This window comes from Penicillium hordei (assembly GCF_028827395.1).
Source record: "Penicillium hordei strain IBT 12815 chromosome Unknown utg000006l_segment0_segment0, whole genome shotgun sequence".
Lineage (NCBI taxonomy): Eukaryota > Fungi > Ascomycota > Eurotiomycetes > Eurotiales > Aspergillaceae > Penicillium > Penicillium hordei.
This window is the reverse complement of record NW_026623147.1, coordinates 109035-127665: the sequence shown is the minus strand read 5'-3', so window position 1 is coordinate 127665 and position 18631 is coordinate 109035. Positions and strand designations below refer to the sequence as shown.

Here is an 18631-nt window from a genome sequence, read left to right as displayed (position 1 = left end):
TGATCCACCCCCGATCGCAAGCTACTCACCACATGGGGATCTGGATTCAGTACCAAGGGCTTTTGAGCTTCTTGGGCTGCACGCCAGATCCATGGATAAACCCATCCCAATGACACAAAGACCCGACCGAAACTTATGAGGAAGAAGACAGCAAAGCGGGATACGGTGTCTCAAAAAGGGGAAGAAGAATGATAGTAAAGAGAGATATAGCCATGTATTGTCCAACAATTGGTTGGATTTTTGATTTTTGAATTTTGATGTTGATAGATAGTGGTTGCGTTCTTGTATTTTTGTTTCAATGACTGTTTTTTACTCTGCAATCCATACTGAAACATGTAGATCCGTAGACCTGAAGCGTATGCAAGTCATAACCTCGTTACCTCATAACTACCAACTAACTTTTTCTAATGAGAAGACATCTAATCTATCTGATCCTACTCAAAATGCAAAGCATCTATTCTTCGGCATTCTCCGCAACCACACCCGAGAACTCAGCATTAAGAAACCGCACAAACGCATCCCCAATCTGATCAACCGATAGCGCACCGCCTCCAGAACCATGACCCCGACCAATGTACGATCTGTTCAAGCTAATCCACTGCCTACGCAGCCTCTGCAGCCGCGGTAAAGCCAAAATCCCACCAGCAGCGGTGAGTTCATCCGTCGTTCCAGACATGGCAACATGGGACGGAACAAGGATGGGAATAGTTGTCTCGGGAACCTCGATGGCGATTGCATCGTTGCGACTGCTCTGCGCAAGCGCCACCTCTGCGGACGGGTAAGTCTGCGTGAAATTGCGGATTGCAGCCACAACTGCCGACGTCCGCTTTTCTATTGCGTACATTGCGTTGGAGTCTGTTGCCGTTGCTTGCACGGTGGCTTGGTGAGGGATGATTCGGGCGCGTGTTGAGAGCCCGCTGCGGCCACCACCTCGAGTGCCGGTTGCTGTGCTGGCGACGTCTGAGATGGTGGTGGATTTGAGGGAGTCAATTAGGCTTGGGATGGCTGTTTCGGTGGGAGCTTCGGTTGATGGGAGGACTACGCCTGTCAAGGCTTCGAATATGTCTGCTACCGGGGGCTCTGCGTCGGCCCACGGAACTGTGAACAGGGGCTTATCCCAGCGGCTGTGTGTGCTGGGTTCCTCGTAGCGGAAGATGAGGTTGTTGAGCAGTTCAGATGGGTAGGCCTCCTCGGTGTCCTCGGTAGACTCTGCGGAGTCGGGCGCGGGGGTATCTTGGGTTTCCGAGGTGTTCGCATCCGATATCTTTGGGTCTGCTTGCTTGTTGGCGTCTCGGCGCAGTCGGGCGTCATTGTTGGCGATGCACTGGTCGACGGGTGTCCCGACGTGAACCTATAGTGGACTTGTCAGCCATCTGAGTGTCGTAATTCACAGCGTATGTTCCGATCTCGCACCACACAGCATGTCGTTTGCGCAGCTTTCGCCTCACACCACAGCTGGTACCTCCATCCTTTGATATAGTTCATTCCGTCGAGGATGACGATGCTGTCCCGCTTGAGCACACGTTTGGCTCTCGCGTAGGCGACGCCGCGCGCCTCCTTCTCGGTGCGGGCATGGTCGTAGACAATCCGGGGATGGGACGAATCGTGTGACGCGATCACATGGACCTTGTATCGAGATTTCAACGAAACCTGCGCGCCTGCTTCGGCTGCTGCGAATACTTCATCTTGGTGTTTCTCAAACAGAGATGCGAGTTGATTGGCGCGGTGGGTAAGACCAGAGCACGGGTATCCCGTTAAAACGACGAGCTGAATGTGTATCTGTCAGTTTGCATTGCAGAATTTAAGATGTTTCTCCACGTACCGGCATTGTTGTTGCTTGCGGTGCTTGTTCAGGTGGACTTTTTTTTTTTTTCTATGCGGGGGTGTGGCATGTGACCCACATCTATATCCATGAACCACCTATACGCTCTGTCATGGAAATTTGGATTTATTTTCTCAATTGATAAGATCGTTGCATTTGATGCTATTTACTAATGCGGATACAGGATTAAAGAAACGAGAAAAGTAAAAGTGGAAGGCTGCTGCAATGAAATCGAGGCCTGAAGTATGAGGCAGAGATGGTTAGTTCAGGTACCTTGTGTAGAGATAGTAAATGTAGTTCTAATTTTCTAGAATAGGTCTTGATCTCAATGTATATAGATTCTATCGAACTTTTGTCATGTAATCATGTCATCGTTCCAAGTAGGCCGGGGGTATCAAATCAACGGCTCAAACAGTTTTGGATGAATCCTCCAATTGATCCTGCGCCCATCGGATCTCATATCCGAATACGGTTCTTCGGAGCCTTTCATCCTGTAAAGAGTCAGCACCGTGACCATAATCCCGAGAACTATCAAAATGTAGACTTACGCCAGGGTCTTTCTCAAACAGCACGGTATCCATCACCTTCTCAAAGATCTTGGTGACAGTGAACCCGCTGGCCTCAGCCAACGGGAAGAATTGCTCGGTCTTGGGCAATAGCCAGGGCTGGTAGGGGGTGAAAATAACCAGAGCAACAGACTTCGGGTCCTTCTTCATGGTCTGCTGCATGGTTTTGATCAGATTCGGGTGCTCACGGTGGCTGTATACCACATCCGCCATGATCAAAACGTCAAACAAGGATGGAGAGCCATCGGCAGCAGGAGGCAGATACGCCCGCAGCGGGGTGACATCGCTGCCCCATTTATAGCCATCAACGTGAAGGCGGGGCTTTCCGTCTTCCCGCGCGGGAATAGCACTGGCTGACAAGTCTGCGTTGTACTTCATGTTTTCAACGAGATCTGGATCAGGATAGTCGGTCAATACCACTGTCCGGGCGCCCTGAATGGCGCTCACAATGCTGGGAACGCCTGCTGCGGCACCAATCTCGAGGACATCCTTGTTTCGGATGAGATCCTCGGTGTGCTCCTCAATGTAATGAGAGCTGGTTCGGCCAGCATTCCATAGTAGATTTCCCTGTCAAGGTCTGTAAGTAGGCACCTCGGCTGGTCATGTCAATTGATATCATACATAGAGGGGGTGGCTGCCCACAAGACGGACGCGCACTTTCTGGCCCGACAGCATGGAGTGCTCGGCAAATGAGGGAGGCGCATCTTCGGGATAGTACCCTTCTGGGTCCTGGAATAGATTCCCCGAATCAAATTCGTCAGCCATTGTAGTATGTATGACTTCAATGCTATGGAGGGGAAAAAATCATATCGGTTATCAATTTCTTATCGGAACACGTCCGGAGTTGCCTCAGGCATCAAAATAAAAAGTGTGTGGGCTAACAAGGCGGGTCCCTCGGCTTCCCTCGGTATCAGACAATCAGACAATATCATTTCTAAGGCTAGATTGGCTGATAATCACTTTATACACAGAGAAATCTGTAATTAGCGTGATTATTCACTGTTGGCATTACACAGCTAAATGTAACATCAAGGTCACGTGCATGATACTACCACGTGATTGGATACATATACATCATGTATGTAAAATCGTGCGGAGAAAAGCGTGGAGATACCGTCCCAATACCGTCCCAATACCCTGCAATACCCGACCAAAACCCCCCCGGACAAATCTCGGGAGGGAAAATCTGCATTCAAATGTCATATGCACCCCTGAGAGATCATATATAAATCTTTGACTTTCAAGCTTTAGACTATCTTTCTCTTTTCGTCGATTCTCTTTCTGCGATTCGGTCGTTCGTTCAGCGTCTGCTCAGCGTCTGCTCAGCGTCTGCCCAGTGGAAATTACCCCCGCCGGCTAAATTCGTCCTAGCCTCGTGCAATTTGCATCCTCGAACGGCTTCGATTTCCTTACCACTCTGCTTTCTTTTCCACTCTTGATCACCCTCTGGCATCTTTTGTCCATAGAAACAACCTCGCTTCCCCGTTATACCCATCTACCCAAGCCCACGTCCACGGCAACCCATTCTTTTTGCATTTTGAAGATCGGGCCGCTACAGTCACGTCATGGACTCGACTCTGCGGACAGCCTACAACCCTCAAGCACCTCTCGTCCAACCCACCTCCTTCCATCCCTCTTCCTCGACCCTCAACCATTCAACCGGCCAGTCCAACATGGCAGCCGAGGCTCAAAGTACCCTAGAAATCGCATCGAATGCGACCAGGCAGGTGTTCTCTTCACCCTCGCTACAATCTGCCTGTTCCCCGCAGACCTCCGCCCCTCCCATGCAACCCTTGTCACAGGCATTTGGCAACATATCCAACCCGAGCACCCTTCCCATCGCACCCGCAGCCAACACCCATGCATCGTTACCTACGAATGCAGCCCCCGCTCCGGCGCCCACCTCCGATGCCTATCCCCACCAGATAAATGGTCTTGGGGGTCCAACTGCCACAGCGCCCTTTCTACAGGATTTCAATCTCGTCGCTGAGGCAGCCAAGCGTGCTCAAATGGGTATCGTCATGCGTGATCTTGAGAGCGTGACTCTTTGATTTGAGGTTTACTGCTAAATAGGGCAGGACCCAGGTCGGGGGGAGATGCCGTGTGGGTTGCACGTGCGTCTCCGAGGTGCATGGACTGGCTCCATTTTCTAGACACATCGGGGTTGGGATTACTATGGCGTATTATACGTGGGCTTTGTATTTTCTTTCTTCTTTTTTTTTCTTTTTGGATTCTGCAAGACACATCTTGCTATCAGAAGGTTTCTGTGTCCGATCTTGCATTCCATTATTCGGATGCTTCGTGAGTTGACTCTGGTGTTTTCAGACGGTGTTTCTCTGGTGCTCAAATTTCCCTCATGGCTTATAGCCCCTATACCATCTACTCAGACATGCAATATCATCCGTTAGAAAGAATACTTCTGCGATGGATATCAATCATTAGGAGTCAGAGAAGGCGTAGCATTCCGAATTATCCCACTTGGCCTCGACATACAGAGGCTCTGTGTGCGAGAAAGTGACTTGTAATCTATATCTCTTTCAGATCGACTTAGTCTGCATATATGTGCTTTTCCGGGGTTTATATTTCTCCACCAAGGAATAAGTTTTTGCAATTTGAACATTTATTTTGTGTTCATTATTCTTCGCTTTGCTGGAAGATGGAATAGGTTAAAAGGAAGCTTTCATGGTGCCTCTACGAAAGTGTTATAGAGATGCTAATTATAGGCCAGTTAACCCAATGTTAGCCCTGAAGGTGGATATCCCAATGAATAACAAAGATCCCTTTGAGGGTCTATAAGTCTTATATTGTTTCCTCCATATCAGTCATGTGCGTATAAAAGTCAAAGCAATTATAACCGACAAACCGACGATCTACTCTTTTCTCCCAAGTTCAAGACCACCCCCTCAGCTGACCAGTGACGCAAAGACCTCGGTTATCCTTCCTTGAAAGTGAATCTAGTCTACTAGATTCGGTATTAAAACTAGGCGATCAAGTCCTACGGGATACCCTTTTAGGTTAATGACCTTACAAGGTCCCGAGGTCGGCCCCGCACCGAAGTCCGGGGGAAACGCGGGGAAAAGTTCCCCGAGATCATTCCCCGGAATTTTTTTGAGCACATACATATCTACACACATGTATGTAGGCACTTGAGCAAGTCCCTTGCATATATTCAAGTTTGGACTCCTATACGGCCTACTCTCACCGCTCGATCTCTTCTTCTGCCCATCAGGTGACCCGAAGGCTTTTGTCGATCCTCCATCCACCTGTGGACTACTCCATACTTACAATTTACATCCCTCCATCCGCGGAGCTCACTGAGATATATAGACAATGGGAATGAGCGGGCTTTATTCAAGGTCTAGACCCAGTTGGCTCGCACAGAATATTTCTCTACTTATTGTCCTTTATCGACCTGACTCTCTAAGATATCTACCTTTGACCATACGCTGAGGATATTGACACCTAAGCCTCGAATCTACATGTTGTCATTAATACACTATCCTCTCGACCACCTTATCAGTGATAGCAGTAGGTTGCATGTGCATGAGGATCTACTAGGTTTTATATCCTCTTATATTTTGCACGACACACCTCTGAATACCGAGGAAGGCAAAGTAGAAGACGACGAGAGTGAAGAAGATTTCAAGAATATGAAAACCTGGGATTGGGGCTCAGGAAGGGAAAGACTTTTAGTTATTTGGTGAACATGTCCACGACTGTCCCACTATTTCAGAGTTATCTAGTTGCAGCTAAGTGCGGAATCATGCGCGTCCGTCGTGACCTCGAGCAGAGAGCGAACAATAGCATGGAGTTCACACAACTTTTGGAAAACCTGGCAACAACTTCTCCTTCGGGTTTTTCTGGGTAGGCTGTAAAATTAATACGAAGATTGTTTTGAGCCTTTTTGTCAGTTTGCACTTCTATCGAAATTTAGGCAGTCCGTGTGCTTCTTAGTTATTACTGTTCTGCTTAGATATTCCGAGACTAGCGACTATGGTAAATGTTTCGGTGGTATTTTTCTTCCTTTATTATGGGGCTTTCGGTATCGGTATGCGGTGCTAGGACTAATTACTCCTTGACTTGACCCTAGTCTATTCCTGCAAGATCCCTATATCCCTATGCCAGGTCCACCACAGTTGTAGTACTTTGCTATTAGACCCATTTCTGTTTTTTCTTTTTTTTTATAGCGATCCTTAAATGACAATGCAGGGCCATTCCAAACACGGCAGCCAATTTTACCGTCCCGAGCATTCTTCCCACCTTGGCATCTTTTGCGGTCACGGGTACATGCAAGTTCGAGGCATTTGTCGTCTGTTTCATATATCTCGGTCACATTTAGAATACATAACTAGTTAATCTCGGACGTTTTCAGGCTTTTTTTTTAGGCATTGGTTAACGGACTGACGTTAGCCGGCAATTGCCAAGCTTAGAGTAGAATGCCTGCATGGTGGCGCAGTTAGCGTATTTAGTAGCGAAATATACAGTCTCTCCAAGGGGTTCTGTATATGATATATTATTTTGATATGTCAAGGGAGAAATAAAGCTCAATATTTCAATCAATCCAGAAATCTCAAACATTCTTAATCCCAAACGCCGAGCTATGCGCAAGTCAAGCAGAAGTAGAAAAACCTCAAAACACGAACTAGCGTTTAATGAAATGAGAATAATCGCTGCCCACCTCAAAAATTGATGGGTATAGCAGACGCAGAAAAGAAAAAGAGCAAAATGCAAAAATGATTATACCGGAACACCCCTTGCGCATGTATGTACGAATAGCCGTGTATTGCACGACGATTCGAGCACCGATCCCATGCTCATAGATTCATGGCGATGCTTTTCCCTTTTTTTTTTTTTTGGTTCTTATGATATTTCCGGTCATTAAATGAACGAAGCTTGACTCCTATTTCCGTATTGAGTTGATGATCCGATCAGGTTCGGCGAAGATATGCTGGCCGCTTGGGAGGTAGTGGGTTTACCCCGCGAAGAGAAAACCGATAACCGACGGGAGATTCTCTGGCTCATTCTTCGTGTCGGAGAAGACCAATTATCGAAGGAGATGATGGACATTGGCCGCGATCGCGGGGGTCCGTGGGATGTCATCGGAGCTTCTGAGCGGGACGGGGGAGCACTGAAATTGGGCCCGTCGTAGAGCATGGTTGAGCGACGCTTGAGCCTGTCGGTGGTTTGACGAGCGTCCATTGAAATGTCTTCGCGGATATCGCCTAGGACATGCGAGACTCGACGGAGGAGTTTGGGAGGTTTGCCGTAGATGGAGGGTTCTCGCTGCTCTAGGCCGTAGACTTCGAGAGGGGTTGAGTCGGTTTCCTGATCCACGGGGGAGGAGTAAAACCGAGGGTACTTGACAGCCATCGGGGTTCGGCGGGTGTTTAATGAAAGTGTGGATGTGGGGGGATGTTGGTATGGAGAAGGATGAGACTCAGATGAGACGCTGGAGGAATAGGAACTGTTTGTTGCAGATGAAATCAACATGGCTTCCAAAAGCTGTGATCTTTGAGAAAGGGAAAAGAGAAGGGAAGGGAGAAAAAAAAGGCCAAAAAAGGGTATTCTGATGGAATTCCGAAAAAGACCAAAAGTGGATCAGAGACATCAACATTTTAGTCCCGTAACACTTAGATGACTAGTAATTTTGTTTTTTTGTTTTGTTGTTGTTGTTATTTTTTTATTACTAGTATAGTACTATAGTGCTTTCCAGATCTTAGCTATTCGAGCCTTTGAACATTACTATTTACAGTATGATCTGCTGTATGAACAGTAACAGAAGGCCATCCATGTGGGAAGACCGTGGGGTGATCCGATGTCTCAAAAGATCTTACACGTTGTCTTCGATCCAATGACGCGGCAGAACAAAGCCACGATCGTTACATACCCGTGGACGTAATGCTACATATACATAGTATGGGTACTACGTACATTCTTTACGGTAGAAGCATTCCTATCCCCCACGTCCTCGTACGCAACAAAGACGACAAATAGCCCCATGTTGCGACATTTACCAAGGGGCAAAGACAGTCCATCCACGGTTCCCACCGGGAACTGTGGATTACTGATTGCTGATTGGTCCGATTTCCGCTCAGGGGAGGGGATGGCGCCATGGGTCTATACTTTTTTATAGAAACCGAATGAAACAGAGACATTAAAGACGTCAGAGAAATACCAGAGACATTTACTATTAAGCACCAGGTAAATGTATACTGGAAAGAATATTAATTATATAGTCATCGATATCTTCTGTCTCTACAACATAAGGGAGAAACCCACTTTCCATTGAGTTTTGCCGAGAGATCCACCTGGAGCACAGAAGAGAACCATAGCCACAAACGAGCCCACAAGTTCGGACCTTGGGAGACGGCGCATCGTATTCCGAACTATTATTGAACTATATTATACATTTTCTTTTGTTTTCCATGGTATTATTTTGTACGGAGTACGGAGTACATATTAGCCATATTACTTTGTTACAAAACTAAACAATATTGTAACCTACATATGTACTGGCCTTCCCCGCACCGGTAACTCGGGAGTCGGAAAGTCATCTCAGCTGATTCATTTGCTACATTTCGATCGTGCCTATCATAAGTGCCCGCAAGGTGAACTCCCCGATTACATCACAAAGCGGAGGTTGGTATCTATCTCGAGTCAGCTGGCTGGCGTCACACTGAAAAAAAAAAAAAAAAAAAAAACTCACCGAGGGGATGACTGCAGCTCAGTTGTGGCTTCTGCGAGTATTTGCCCTCAAGCTCATTTCGGATCGTGTTCAGCAGCTGTAGGTAACTCTGCTGTGGCCACTGTTGCAGTGATTTAATAAACGCCCAACTCAATGCACCACGCGCCTGTCCGTCCTGGAATGTATCCGCCCTGTTTCCGGGGTTAGCTTGGGTTTCTTATTTATTGGGCTTTAAAATTTAAAGCTAACGCCACTTACGAGGTCTGTGTGTCCTTGGACCCTGAAAACATCACAACGTCGGCCGGGGAGGTTTTGGTCATGATGGTGCGCTCACGGGCCGATTCGCCGTTGACTGCCTTTTTGAAGAACCCAATGGCCGTTGAAGCAACACTGGAGAAATCGCCCTGTCCATACGAAGTGAATGCACTGAACAAGTCCTGAGCTGCCTCCTTGGCCAGGTTGGGCTCCTTGAGAACCCCCTGCGTCGAGTAGACGTATGGCAGATCCAGTGCAGTACCCGAGTGGCACGAATCGAAGATCGCTGTCAATCGCACTCCGGGCCGCAGTGGACGCACCATGATGGCATGCATATCATCGTCGACAATGTGACCGGCGACACGGTAGTCCAGTGGGTAGATGACATCGTCGAATCCATCGTCCTCGTCTCCATCCAGATCGGGAGTACGACCTCCGTGGCCAGAGAAGTGGATGAACAAGGAATCGTTAGGCTGGGCATCCTTGACGAGCCACTGCATGGCACGTAGAATATTGGCCTTGGTGGGAAGGCTCATCGGATTCCGTTGGTCGTCGGTGAGGATGACCATGTCCTCTCGCTTGTACCCGAATCTCTGGGTCAGGAAGTTGGACATGTTGGTGACATCGTTGATACAGCCTTTCAGTGCGTTGGGCTGTCCTGCATAGTTGATCCCGATCAATAAAGCCCTACGGCGACCGGTACAAGCCGAGTACTGGAACCTGTAGTTAGAGGGAGCACCTCCACCGAACTGCTGAAAATTCTGGGGTGGGGTTGGGGGCAGATTCGGGGAATTTGCACGAGGAAATCCTGTTCGATGGTTAGTGCCGGTGCGAAAGTTTCCTTTGGCATATAGAAGAACTTTACCATTTTGAGGGGCACTCAGACTATGCTGGTGGGAGGGAGGACGAGGAGATGGAGTGTGGCCGTATGGTGGGGTAGGAGAGTGAGGATATTGGGGATACTGAGGATAAGGTGATGGTGGGTAGGGGGAATGGTTAGGACCTGGATAAGATGATTGGGGTTGATGATAACCGTAGGGCTGAGGAGGATAGGGCTGAGGCGGGGGTTGCCATTGGGGAGGTTGTTGATATCCTCCCCATGGGGGTGCCCCTTGTCCTGGAGGGGGAACCGGAGGTGGATAATACATCTTTTTGAAGACGTTATAAATATCTCCCGATGGAAAGGGAGAAAAGAAGGTGAAGTTGAAGTTGAACAGGTTAAAAGTAATTCGGCTGACTGGGTGGGTCACGCAAATTAGGACCTTTACGCTTTCCTTTTGGGACAAGTGTGCCCGGGGCAATTTCTATGTATATAGAGTGTACACTTCTCCAGATTGGGGGATATTGGGGGATCCACCATTAGGGCTGCAGGTAAATCACTCTAATTCAGGTTTTTCCCATTGAATGACACTCCAATGGTAGTTACATAGTTTACTCGGTACGTGTGTAATCTAATATGTAATGATGAAACAAAGGAAAAGCCGGCTGTAAGTTAGGCAGCGACTTTTCGTTAATCATGTGACTAAATGCATCGTCACCTGATTCTTTTCCAAAAGAGACAATAAGTCAAGTAATCAGTAATCAAGAAAAGTAACTAGTTAACTAGTTAAACATTTCGAAGTAAGTTAGTCAGTTATGGAATAAGTAAGAACTAGACCAAGAATAGACCTGGGCAACTTGCATAAAGGGCGTACGTGAGATTTGCCTCTGAGGCGGTGGCTTGGAAGAGAGGCGTCATTGCGGCTCTGTACGGAGTGCAATAACACTGTTATCATGATGTTCAATGGAGGAAAACTTGGCGTAAGCACGGATAACGTCTGTATTACTACATGTAGTAACCGCTAGTTGTGGTAGCTCTTTATTCACACTTTTGCTACCCGGGGGCCCGTATATGCACCGAAGATCCGATAGGATTAGGACTGGAAGGATCTTGGATACTACGGACTTGCGGACCCCACCTAATCCGTGTCACGAGTCTTAGTCCCAATGAAGACGGATGAGCCGCATTTTTTTCGGAGTTCTCGGTCGTAATCTGAAACAAACAAAAAACAAAAAACCAGAAGAGGCTCAACAGGATTGAGCCCCTGCCAAATTGCGCGATTCCGTGATCCGGGGGGGATCTACTCTTACTTTCTTACTCGTAATAGCCCCGGAGGTCATAGTTTTTTTTTTATATATTTTTTTTTGGAGGAAGGTTCCAAGGTTCTAATTAATAAATCATTCCATTTTCGGTCAAGGTTGTGCGGCTCTTAGAGCTTCCAAGGTTTTAGTACGAAGGGGTTACCATGGGTTTCATTGGCACTATTCCCCTTTGCGACGTCTATGGATGTCCTAGAGTTGAGCCTCACACCTCCTCTTTCCCTACTGTCTCCTTTCTTTTCTGGAACATAAATCTCGTTCCTTCCTTATGAAATTTTGAGATATGGACTTCGTTTTGTTTTTTTCCCCCTATGGCAGTTGCCATTTTGTCTGAGACACTCCCTTAAAGACCACTTTTAACAGACTATTTGACCACTTATTTCACTATGACGACTACTATACAGAGTCTGGATACTCTTCCATTTGATGTGTTTTACCAGATCGCGACCTCGCTGGACGACCGTGACTTTGTGAACCTCAGCCGCACCAGTCGTGCTCTCTATTCTCTATCGCAAAGCGAACAGATTGCCCGGAAAACTGTCGAGGTAAGGCCAAGCCAACCCCTGCTTGAATTACAAGGCTGATCCCAGTTTACAGAATTTTTTACGCCACAGCAAAGAAGGTCAGGCTGCCCTAGTGGCTCAGTCTGGTTTTCGAAAAGCCGTCGGGCATCGGCTTGCTATCCACGAGGCTGTTGCGATGGCAGACCCTTACTCGGTGGTTTGCGTAGGCTATGGGGCCGAATTCCTCTACAACCAGGGATATCTGTGCTACCGCTCTGACCATTGGATTCGTTTGTTGTACGTGCATGGTGCTGCGTTCAGGGAGCGTGTCATGGACCTCCGTGAGGTGATCCCTCGATTGCTGGAAACCGGTCCCGTAGAGCCCGGTGTAGAAGATCGGGTTACGCTCTTGAGTTACTCCGATGATATTCTAGTCTTCCGAGTGGCCGACATAAATGCGACCGAAGACGCGTTACTCGTGGTCAATATGGCGTGGCGGGAAGCCCATCAGGACAGGAGACGTTTCCTGCTCTATGAGGAGATCCCAGCATCCGCACCAGTTTTTGTGCGGCACTGTGGATCTTACATTTGGTATGGCACATTTACTGCCGCCGATGGTTCGGATGGTGTGTGGTCTATCACTGGTCTGGACCTCGAATCGGATGAGTCTATTAACTTCCCTCTCGACCGAGTGGTCGATGGCGATCTTGGGCAAACATTGTGTTTTGAGATACATGATGAATATCTCTATGCAGTTTCGACCCAGGTCGCTGCAGATGACGATGAAGTACACTCCTCTTTCTACCATTGGTTCTGCCACGCCCCTCGTGAAGACGGCCGCAAATGGAACGGTCGCTTGTGGCGCCGAGAACATCAAGAAGGCCCGATCAATGAGATGTGGACTGATCTTTCAATCCGTAAGGATGAGACGACTGGCCGACCAGTTATACTTGAGTGCCGCCGTGAGTGGCGTGATGGCAAGAGCGAAAACCACCGTACATACTACACACAGCGACTTCCTACCCCAGAAGAAGCTCTAGCACCTCTTTCAGGAGGCACCTTCGAAACTCCCTCGTGGGTGTCTATGGATGATGACCTTGAGAACGACCACCCCTATGATGAGCGACCTGCAAAGAGGCTACGGCGGCATTACCATGCCGAGTACGAGTCTGGCTCTACCAGGCGACAGGAGTTCATCGCAGCTCGTACCAAACACAGGAGCTACCATCTCGGTGCGTCAACTTTTGTCGACATTGTCAATGACCCTGTCGGTGATAATTTACGGTCTCGAGATCGGATCCGGTTGCGTACAGTGTCACGCAAGCGCAAATGTCCCATTGACGAGGAGGGAATTGAGGGACCTCGCAACCGCCTGTTCCAGCCCACCCAGGTGGACCAATATGGCTTTCCTGTTGAAGGTTCCGAGGAACGCTTCGAGTGTCGTGGCGTGTGCATGTGGCCTCCAGAAGATGCCCCGCCTGCATTACAATCATTGCTCTGTCCAGGCCCACGCACTGGATCTGTGAAGAGCGTTGCAGACGAACGCTCGATCATCTACTCGATCGACGCCCCTGGTCTACCCCCTAATCAGCAAGCTCTTATCCTCATTAGCTTTGATCCTCATTTTCGAATTCCTATTACAGGGCCTCTGCCCACTGCTACATGCCCTCCAGAGTACCAGGCTCCCGGGGAACTGTTCCCGCCGACGCTGAAGCCACCACCTCCGTATTTTCCTTCAAACAACTTGGTGGAAGAAGCACCACCCTTTTACATGGGTATCAAACGCGGGTACTATCTGCATGAGATACGGGATTGATTTTTGGAAGTCTCGTACCGTAATTCAACCTAGACAGGGCCAGATACACGATAGGTCATTATCAATAGCCAATATTAATACAAAAACAAGTTAAAATTGGAATCAGCTCAAAAGTAAACTTTGTATACGAGGTTGTGCATGCTTCCCATTTCAGCACTAAACAATACTAATGACGATTCGGGCACGTAGGAGGCCTTGGGTAGCAAGCCTCATTTCAGAATTATTATCGAGCGTTGCTGGCAGTCAATTGGGTGCCCTGGGCATCAATTGAAGTAGTAACACCGCCCTATATTTGTATGTGTTCCATTCTACAACAACCATGAAGCCCTTAGAGGCTGACATCTACAGAGTGGACCCCCAATTCCTTGATTAATATTTGAATATCCAATAAGCTACCTAATTAAAAGACACGGAGCCGCTGGGACAAGTCATTTGGACAAAGATAAATCCAATTTGGCATGAACCTGCTCTTTATCAAGTGCTTTTGCTAACCTGATGGCAATGAAATATGCAAGCCTATAAATTACACATATACACAAGGACCAAATCCATTCATATCATCATATAATTTATAATTTATGCATTATCATCTGCACCGACTCAGCCCGGACACGCAGCCATGTATACAGAAAAGTACACTCGCCCATGCACTGCCCCAGGAATGGAGTCGACAGGAAAAAAAAACAAAACAAGAACATTTAAGACCTATCTTCATCTCTAAAGATAGAAAGATAGCAACGCATGCCCACAACGCCTTCCAAAAAAGAACCATTGCCACAACCCAAAGGGGGAATCAAGTATCGTCTAGGCATCAGCGAGCATCTCGCAATCATGTACACAGAATCCGGGATCCGGAGACCACATGAAAAGGAAACATAAATGCCAGAAAAAGAAAAAGAAAACAGAAAAAAAGTCATAGTGAAATGGGATCGTCATCTCACAGCTTCTTGTACAGTCCAGCCAGTGAGTTGATGATTAAATCCCGTTTAACCGGATTTGTGCCACGGAACATATCACGCACCCCAATATTCGTCTTCATCTTAGATGCAAGCTCGGAGGTTTCAGATAGTATTGAACTTCCGGAGTCACCGTCATCACCGCTCGAAAGGTTTCCTAGCAGCTTGCTCGTCTCGCCCCCTGATTTGAGAATATCTGTGAGGGTTTCATTCCCGCTGAGCAGGTTGTGAACAGTGTTCTTGATCAGATCGGCAATTGGCACATTGGCCGTCAGCGTTAGCTGCTTCATCACGTCGGTGTAGTATGGCACCAGCGTGCCGTTCCAGGTGACCGTTCGGGTTACCGTGTCCAGGGCTAGGTTGCCGGTTTTGATGGCCTTTGCCTGTGACGCGAGCACCTCTCCGAGATGCTCGATCATGGTGTGTATGTCGAGAATTCCGGTGAGAGGGAAGACGTTGTCTCCAGGCTTGATGGTGACGTCTTTGACTGTGGCGTTTCCAATAACGAGGTCACCGCTCTTCACGTCAAGGACGAGTGTGCCAATATCAAGAGTCAACACTGACGGGTTGGGAAGGGAGACATTCCCCCTTAGGTTGGTGCCGTCTTCGAGGGCCGGAATGAGTCCACTGTCGGAAATGGTGAATTTCTTGAATTGGTCCAGCACTGGATCATCAAGTCAGCTTGACTGTTGAGTTATGATTTGATTTCTTCGGCTTACCTGGTGACATAATATCCTTGTCCATAGTGACCTTGGACTTGAGTACACCCAAGTATGAATTGGTCACACCTCTGACAGACAGTGCCGTCTCCTTCTCGAACACCACATTGTGCACGTACTCATCCCAGGTGGTCAAGTTGGTCAGTGGCGTCTCGATCTTGGTCACGCCTAGGGTCGTGTTACCCTTGATGACTTTACCGTCGAGGTTAGCCTGACCCCATGCATTGTCTGCGCCGGTGTCGCGCACGAACAGATTCAATGTGATCGGCTCGATGCGCACTGGCAGTGCAATTTTGAGGTCCAATGCCGACAGCAGGGTCAATTCAATCTTGTCCGGTCGCGGGTTTAGGACCGAGGCATTGACTAATACTAGGTCGGACTTATTGACGACCATTTGTGAGATGGCTGGAATGGCAACCAGGAAGCTATAGTTGCAATTAGCATTTGTTTTGTGGGGGTTCAAAGCATTGCAACTCACAAGACAGGCAGAAAAATCGCCAGGAAGATGATAGTCACTAAAAGATGCAGACACCAGAATCGCTTCCAATGGCGCTGGAACTTCTCGGTGCGCTTCAACTTTCTGGTCTCCAATGACAGACCTCCGGTCGATTCGACTTGTGCAAGTTGGGCGCCTTCATCATCACCCTTGGATATCAATGGCCCACGATGAATACCTAGGGTATATTTGGCATCATCCGAAGTCAGATATGCTGGCGTATCTGTATTTTTGCCCATGATCGCAACAATCTCGACTTGACCTTTAGAATAGAAAGGGGGGAGGGGAGGATTCTGCGTATATGTATCTTAGCGCAAAAGCACCCCCGGACTTCATCTCCTCTCCATACACCGAAGCGGGACCCCGTGGGTACGAAAAAGACCCCCCCAAAAAATAGATCAAAAAGGAAGAAAGCGGGTTACTCGTCGGAGCAGGATTGCTTTCTTTGGCGAATGACGCAGAAGAGGGAAGGGATCAGCGCTTCAGGAGATGGCGATCTGCTACCAGCCGCGGCTTATTCCTAAGAAAGGCGACACTATTCACATGGGCCGAGATGATCAACACTCTTAGACGTTGGGAGGTTTCTCGGGGTTTTGCGGGGGGTTTTTCTGGGGAAGAAAGATTCTGATATTAATGGGATCATAAACTCTTGACAATTATTCGAGATTGACCAACTCTCTCACCATGTCTTTCCCTCCATCTCCCGTCTCCCCAGTGGACGAAAAGTCCCATGACCTTCCAAGTGGCTCCGATGCGACCGCAAGCAATATCTCCAATGTCTCAGGTCGTCTCCATGCCCTAGAACAACTAGAGGTCCTCCCCAAAATGCTCCAGGAGGGCATTCTCTTTGCAGGATCTGGCGCGACGCTGCTACTACAAGCTGCCATGCCCGCAATCCGTGAGGCAGGCGCCAACCACGGCGGCCACAAAGAGCTAGCCACTGAGCTTATCGATGCTCTCCAGGCCAATATCAGCTATATCTCCTGCTTGGTCTTTGGTACCCGCAGCGAGCGGAAAGTTCTCATCGATCTCCTGCAGGAGGGTAATCCGCCCCTGTTGGGCAGCGGTCGCTCGAATCGTTTCGCTGAGCATCCACCGCTGCAGTTGTGGATGGCAGCGACGCTGTACGCGACCGCGACCGACTTCTATCAACGTGTATATGGCCGCGTGGACTATGCCAGTGCCCAGCGCGCATACAGCGAGTATGCCTTGCTCGTGAACTGTCTGGGTCTCCCCGTCGGTACCTGGCCGCAATCCCGTCAGGCATTCTGGTCTTATTGGGATGATCAGGTTCATCAGTTGACTGTCTCGTCGGATGCGGCTCAGTTTGCCAAGGACCTTCGTGAAAGTAACGATATGCCGCGCTGGGTGCAGTCTTTGAAGCCTTTCTTGCGGGTGACTACGATTGAGATGTTGCCCCCGAGTCTGCGTGATGCCTACGGTCTACGCTCGACGATGACCACTCGGGCCCTTTACCGCACCTGGATGGGCTTCTCGGTCGCTCTTTATCCGGCGATGCCTGATAAATGGCGGGCATACCCTTTGAAATTCTACCAGGATCGACTCAAGGAGACGATCGATGGGAAGGAGGTTTAAGAATGATTCTTAGTTTTCTAATTTTTCTGTATATACCCGTTAATGAGAGACATGATTGTTCTGTTCTGTATGATTTGACGGTTCCATTGTATTTCCGTGTAGATACATATACTCCTTCAAGAAATGCTTTCAATCCGTGCAATAAAACATAAAACCAGATAGCTATAGTAATTGTCATGATTCGTTCTTTTTATCAGCCCCTCACAGTGATCCCAGTATACCACCCAGAAGCTTGGAAATATCATCAACCAGCTATAGTGCATTAGCATAGCACCCAAGCCAAAAGCAGCAAGGGCAGTACATACCGGTGTGGCATCCTCAATGAGGGTAGTTGTGTTCCCGACAAAGCTCTTAGTCAACAAGCTGTGGGCGTTGGTCAAGATATCCTGCAAGATATCGATATTATCGGCGGCAAGCAACTTGGCGGCACCGTCCAGGATAGTATCCAGCTTGTTGAGGTTATCGGTGGTCAAGAGGCCCTGTACGCCGCTCAGAATCTCGGGTAGCTCCTCGAGTAGGCCACCAGTGGCGACCGGGGCTGGTGCAGCGACAGGATTGGGACGAGCCTCGGGGGCAGCTAGAGCCAATGGGGCCAGGGCCAAGGGGAACAGAATCCGAGAGAAACGCATTATGTTGTTTTATTGTTATTTGTTATATTGAATGGAGTGAGGAATGGGCAAAGAAGATGGTATAAACATCCAGTGCCTTATAAACAAGCTGATCTGTATTTCCGTAAATGCAACTTTCATTAGCGTACAAAGTACTAGGAAATTGTCCGAGGCCGTTAGCCCCGAACACGATCTAGATGTTAGATTGAGGCCGAGGGAACAAGCAATTCCATGTGAGAGAGATAGATGAAGTGTATCTGTAGGAAGCCAATGACGAATAAGAGAGGAAGAGAATCCAATACGCAGATTATACGAACATTTCCCCCACACGTCCCCCTCTTCCGCCCCCAGCAATGTGGGCTTTTAGTGGAAGATCGTCGGGTTGATCCCCTTTTTTGCCCTTTTCTCTCTTTTTTTTTTTTTCAGATTAGTCCCATTTGCTTGTCTCAAATGCCCGCTCTGACCAAGTC

The 18631-nt window shown here is 48.3% G+C and overlaps 9 protein-coding genes across 9 annotated transcripts; 3 read left to right on the top strand and 6 right to left on the bottom strand.

Moving 5' to 3' along the window:
* Positions 1 to 454: 454 nt before the first annotated feature.
* Positions 455 to 1828, bottom strand: N7537_010751 (putative RNA polymerase II Elongator complex associated protein Kti12; the record flags this gene model as incomplete). Its single annotated transcript, XM_056901805.1, has 3 exons — positions 455 to 1351; positions 1414 to 1767; positions 1823 to 1828. The coding sequence occupies 3 exons, from the start codon at positions 1826 to 1828 to the stop codon at positions 455 to 457; spliced, it is 1257 nt and encodes a 418-aa protein (XP_056747092.1).
* A 401-nt stretch (positions 1829 to 2229) lies between these two features.
* On the bottom strand, positions 2230 to 3153 carry efm7 (putative nicotinamide N-methyltransferase Nnt1; the record flags this gene model as incomplete). The annotated part of the gene is made up of 3 exons (XM_056901804.1): positions 2230 to 2313; positions 2371 to 2955; positions 3010 to 3153. 3 exons carry the CDS (start codon positions 3151 to 3153, stop codon positions 2230 to 2232), a joined length of 813 nt encoding a protein of 270 aa, XP_056747091.1.
* An 800-nt stretch (positions 3154 to 3953) lies between these two features.
* N7537_010749 (uncharacterized protein) lies at positions 3954 to 4439 on the top strand (the record flags this gene model as incomplete). The annotated part of the gene is made up of 1 exon (XM_056901803.1): positions 3954 to 4439. The coding sequence occupies one exon, from the start codon at positions 3954 to 3956 to the stop codon at positions 4437 to 4439; it is 486 nt and encodes a 161-aa protein (XP_056747090.1).
* Positions 4440 to 7266: 2827 nt separating this feature from the next.
* N7537_010748 (uncharacterized protein) lies at positions 7267 to 7758 on the bottom strand (the record flags this gene model as incomplete). Its single annotated transcript, XM_056901802.1, has 1 exon — positions 7267 to 7758. One exon carries the CDS (start codon positions 7756 to 7758, stop codon positions 7267 to 7269), a length of 492 nt encoding a protein of 163 aa, XP_056747089.1.
* Positions 7759 to 9009: 1251 nt separating this feature from the next.
* Positions 9010 to 10476, bottom strand: N7537_010747 (caspase family protein; the record flags this gene model as incomplete). The annotated part of the gene is made up of 4 exons (XM_056901801.1): positions 9010 to 9035; positions 9095 to 9264; positions 9332 to 10136; positions 10194 to 10476. 4 exons carry the CDS (start codon positions 10474 to 10476, stop codon positions 9010 to 9012), a joined length of 1284 nt encoding a protein of 427 aa, XP_056747088.1.
* Positions 10477 to 11853: 1377 nt separating this feature from the next.
* On the top strand, positions 11854 to 13786 carry fbx15 (F-box domain protein; the record flags this gene model as incomplete). The annotated part of the gene is made up of 2 exons (XM_056901800.1): positions 11854 to 12012; positions 12065 to 13786. The coding sequence occupies 2 exons, from the start codon at positions 11854 to 11856 to the stop codon at positions 13784 to 13786; spliced, it is 1881 nt and encodes a 626-aa protein (XP_056747087.1).
* Positions 13787 to 14723: 937 nt separating this feature from the next.
* On the bottom strand, positions 14724 to 16196 carry N7537_010745 (DUF3712 domain-containing protein; the record flags this gene model as incomplete). Its single annotated transcript, XM_056901799.1, has 3 exons — positions 14724 to 15406; positions 15462 to 15886; positions 15940 to 16196. 3 exons carry the CDS (start codon positions 16194 to 16196, stop codon positions 14724 to 14726), a joined length of 1365 nt encoding a protein of 454 aa, XP_056747086.1.
* Positions 16197 to 16641: 445 nt separating this feature from the next.
* N7537_010744 (oxygenase MpaB family protein) lies at positions 16642 to 17553 on the top strand (the record flags this gene model as incomplete). The annotated part of the gene is made up of 1 exon (XM_056901798.1): positions 16642 to 17553. One exon carries the CDS (start codon positions 16642 to 16644, stop codon positions 17551 to 17553), a length of 912 nt encoding a protein of 303 aa, XP_056747085.1.
* Positions 17554 to 17754: 201 nt separating this feature from the next.
* On the bottom strand, positions 17755 to 18182 carry N7537_010743 (uncharacterized protein; the record flags this gene model as incomplete). The annotated part of the gene is made up of 2 exons (XM_056901797.1): positions 17755 to 17805; positions 17859 to 18182. The coding sequence occupies 2 exons, from the start codon at positions 18180 to 18182 to the stop codon at positions 17755 to 17757; spliced, it is 375 nt and encodes a 124-aa protein (XP_056747084.1).
* Positions 18183 to 18631: the final 449 nt, after the last annotated feature.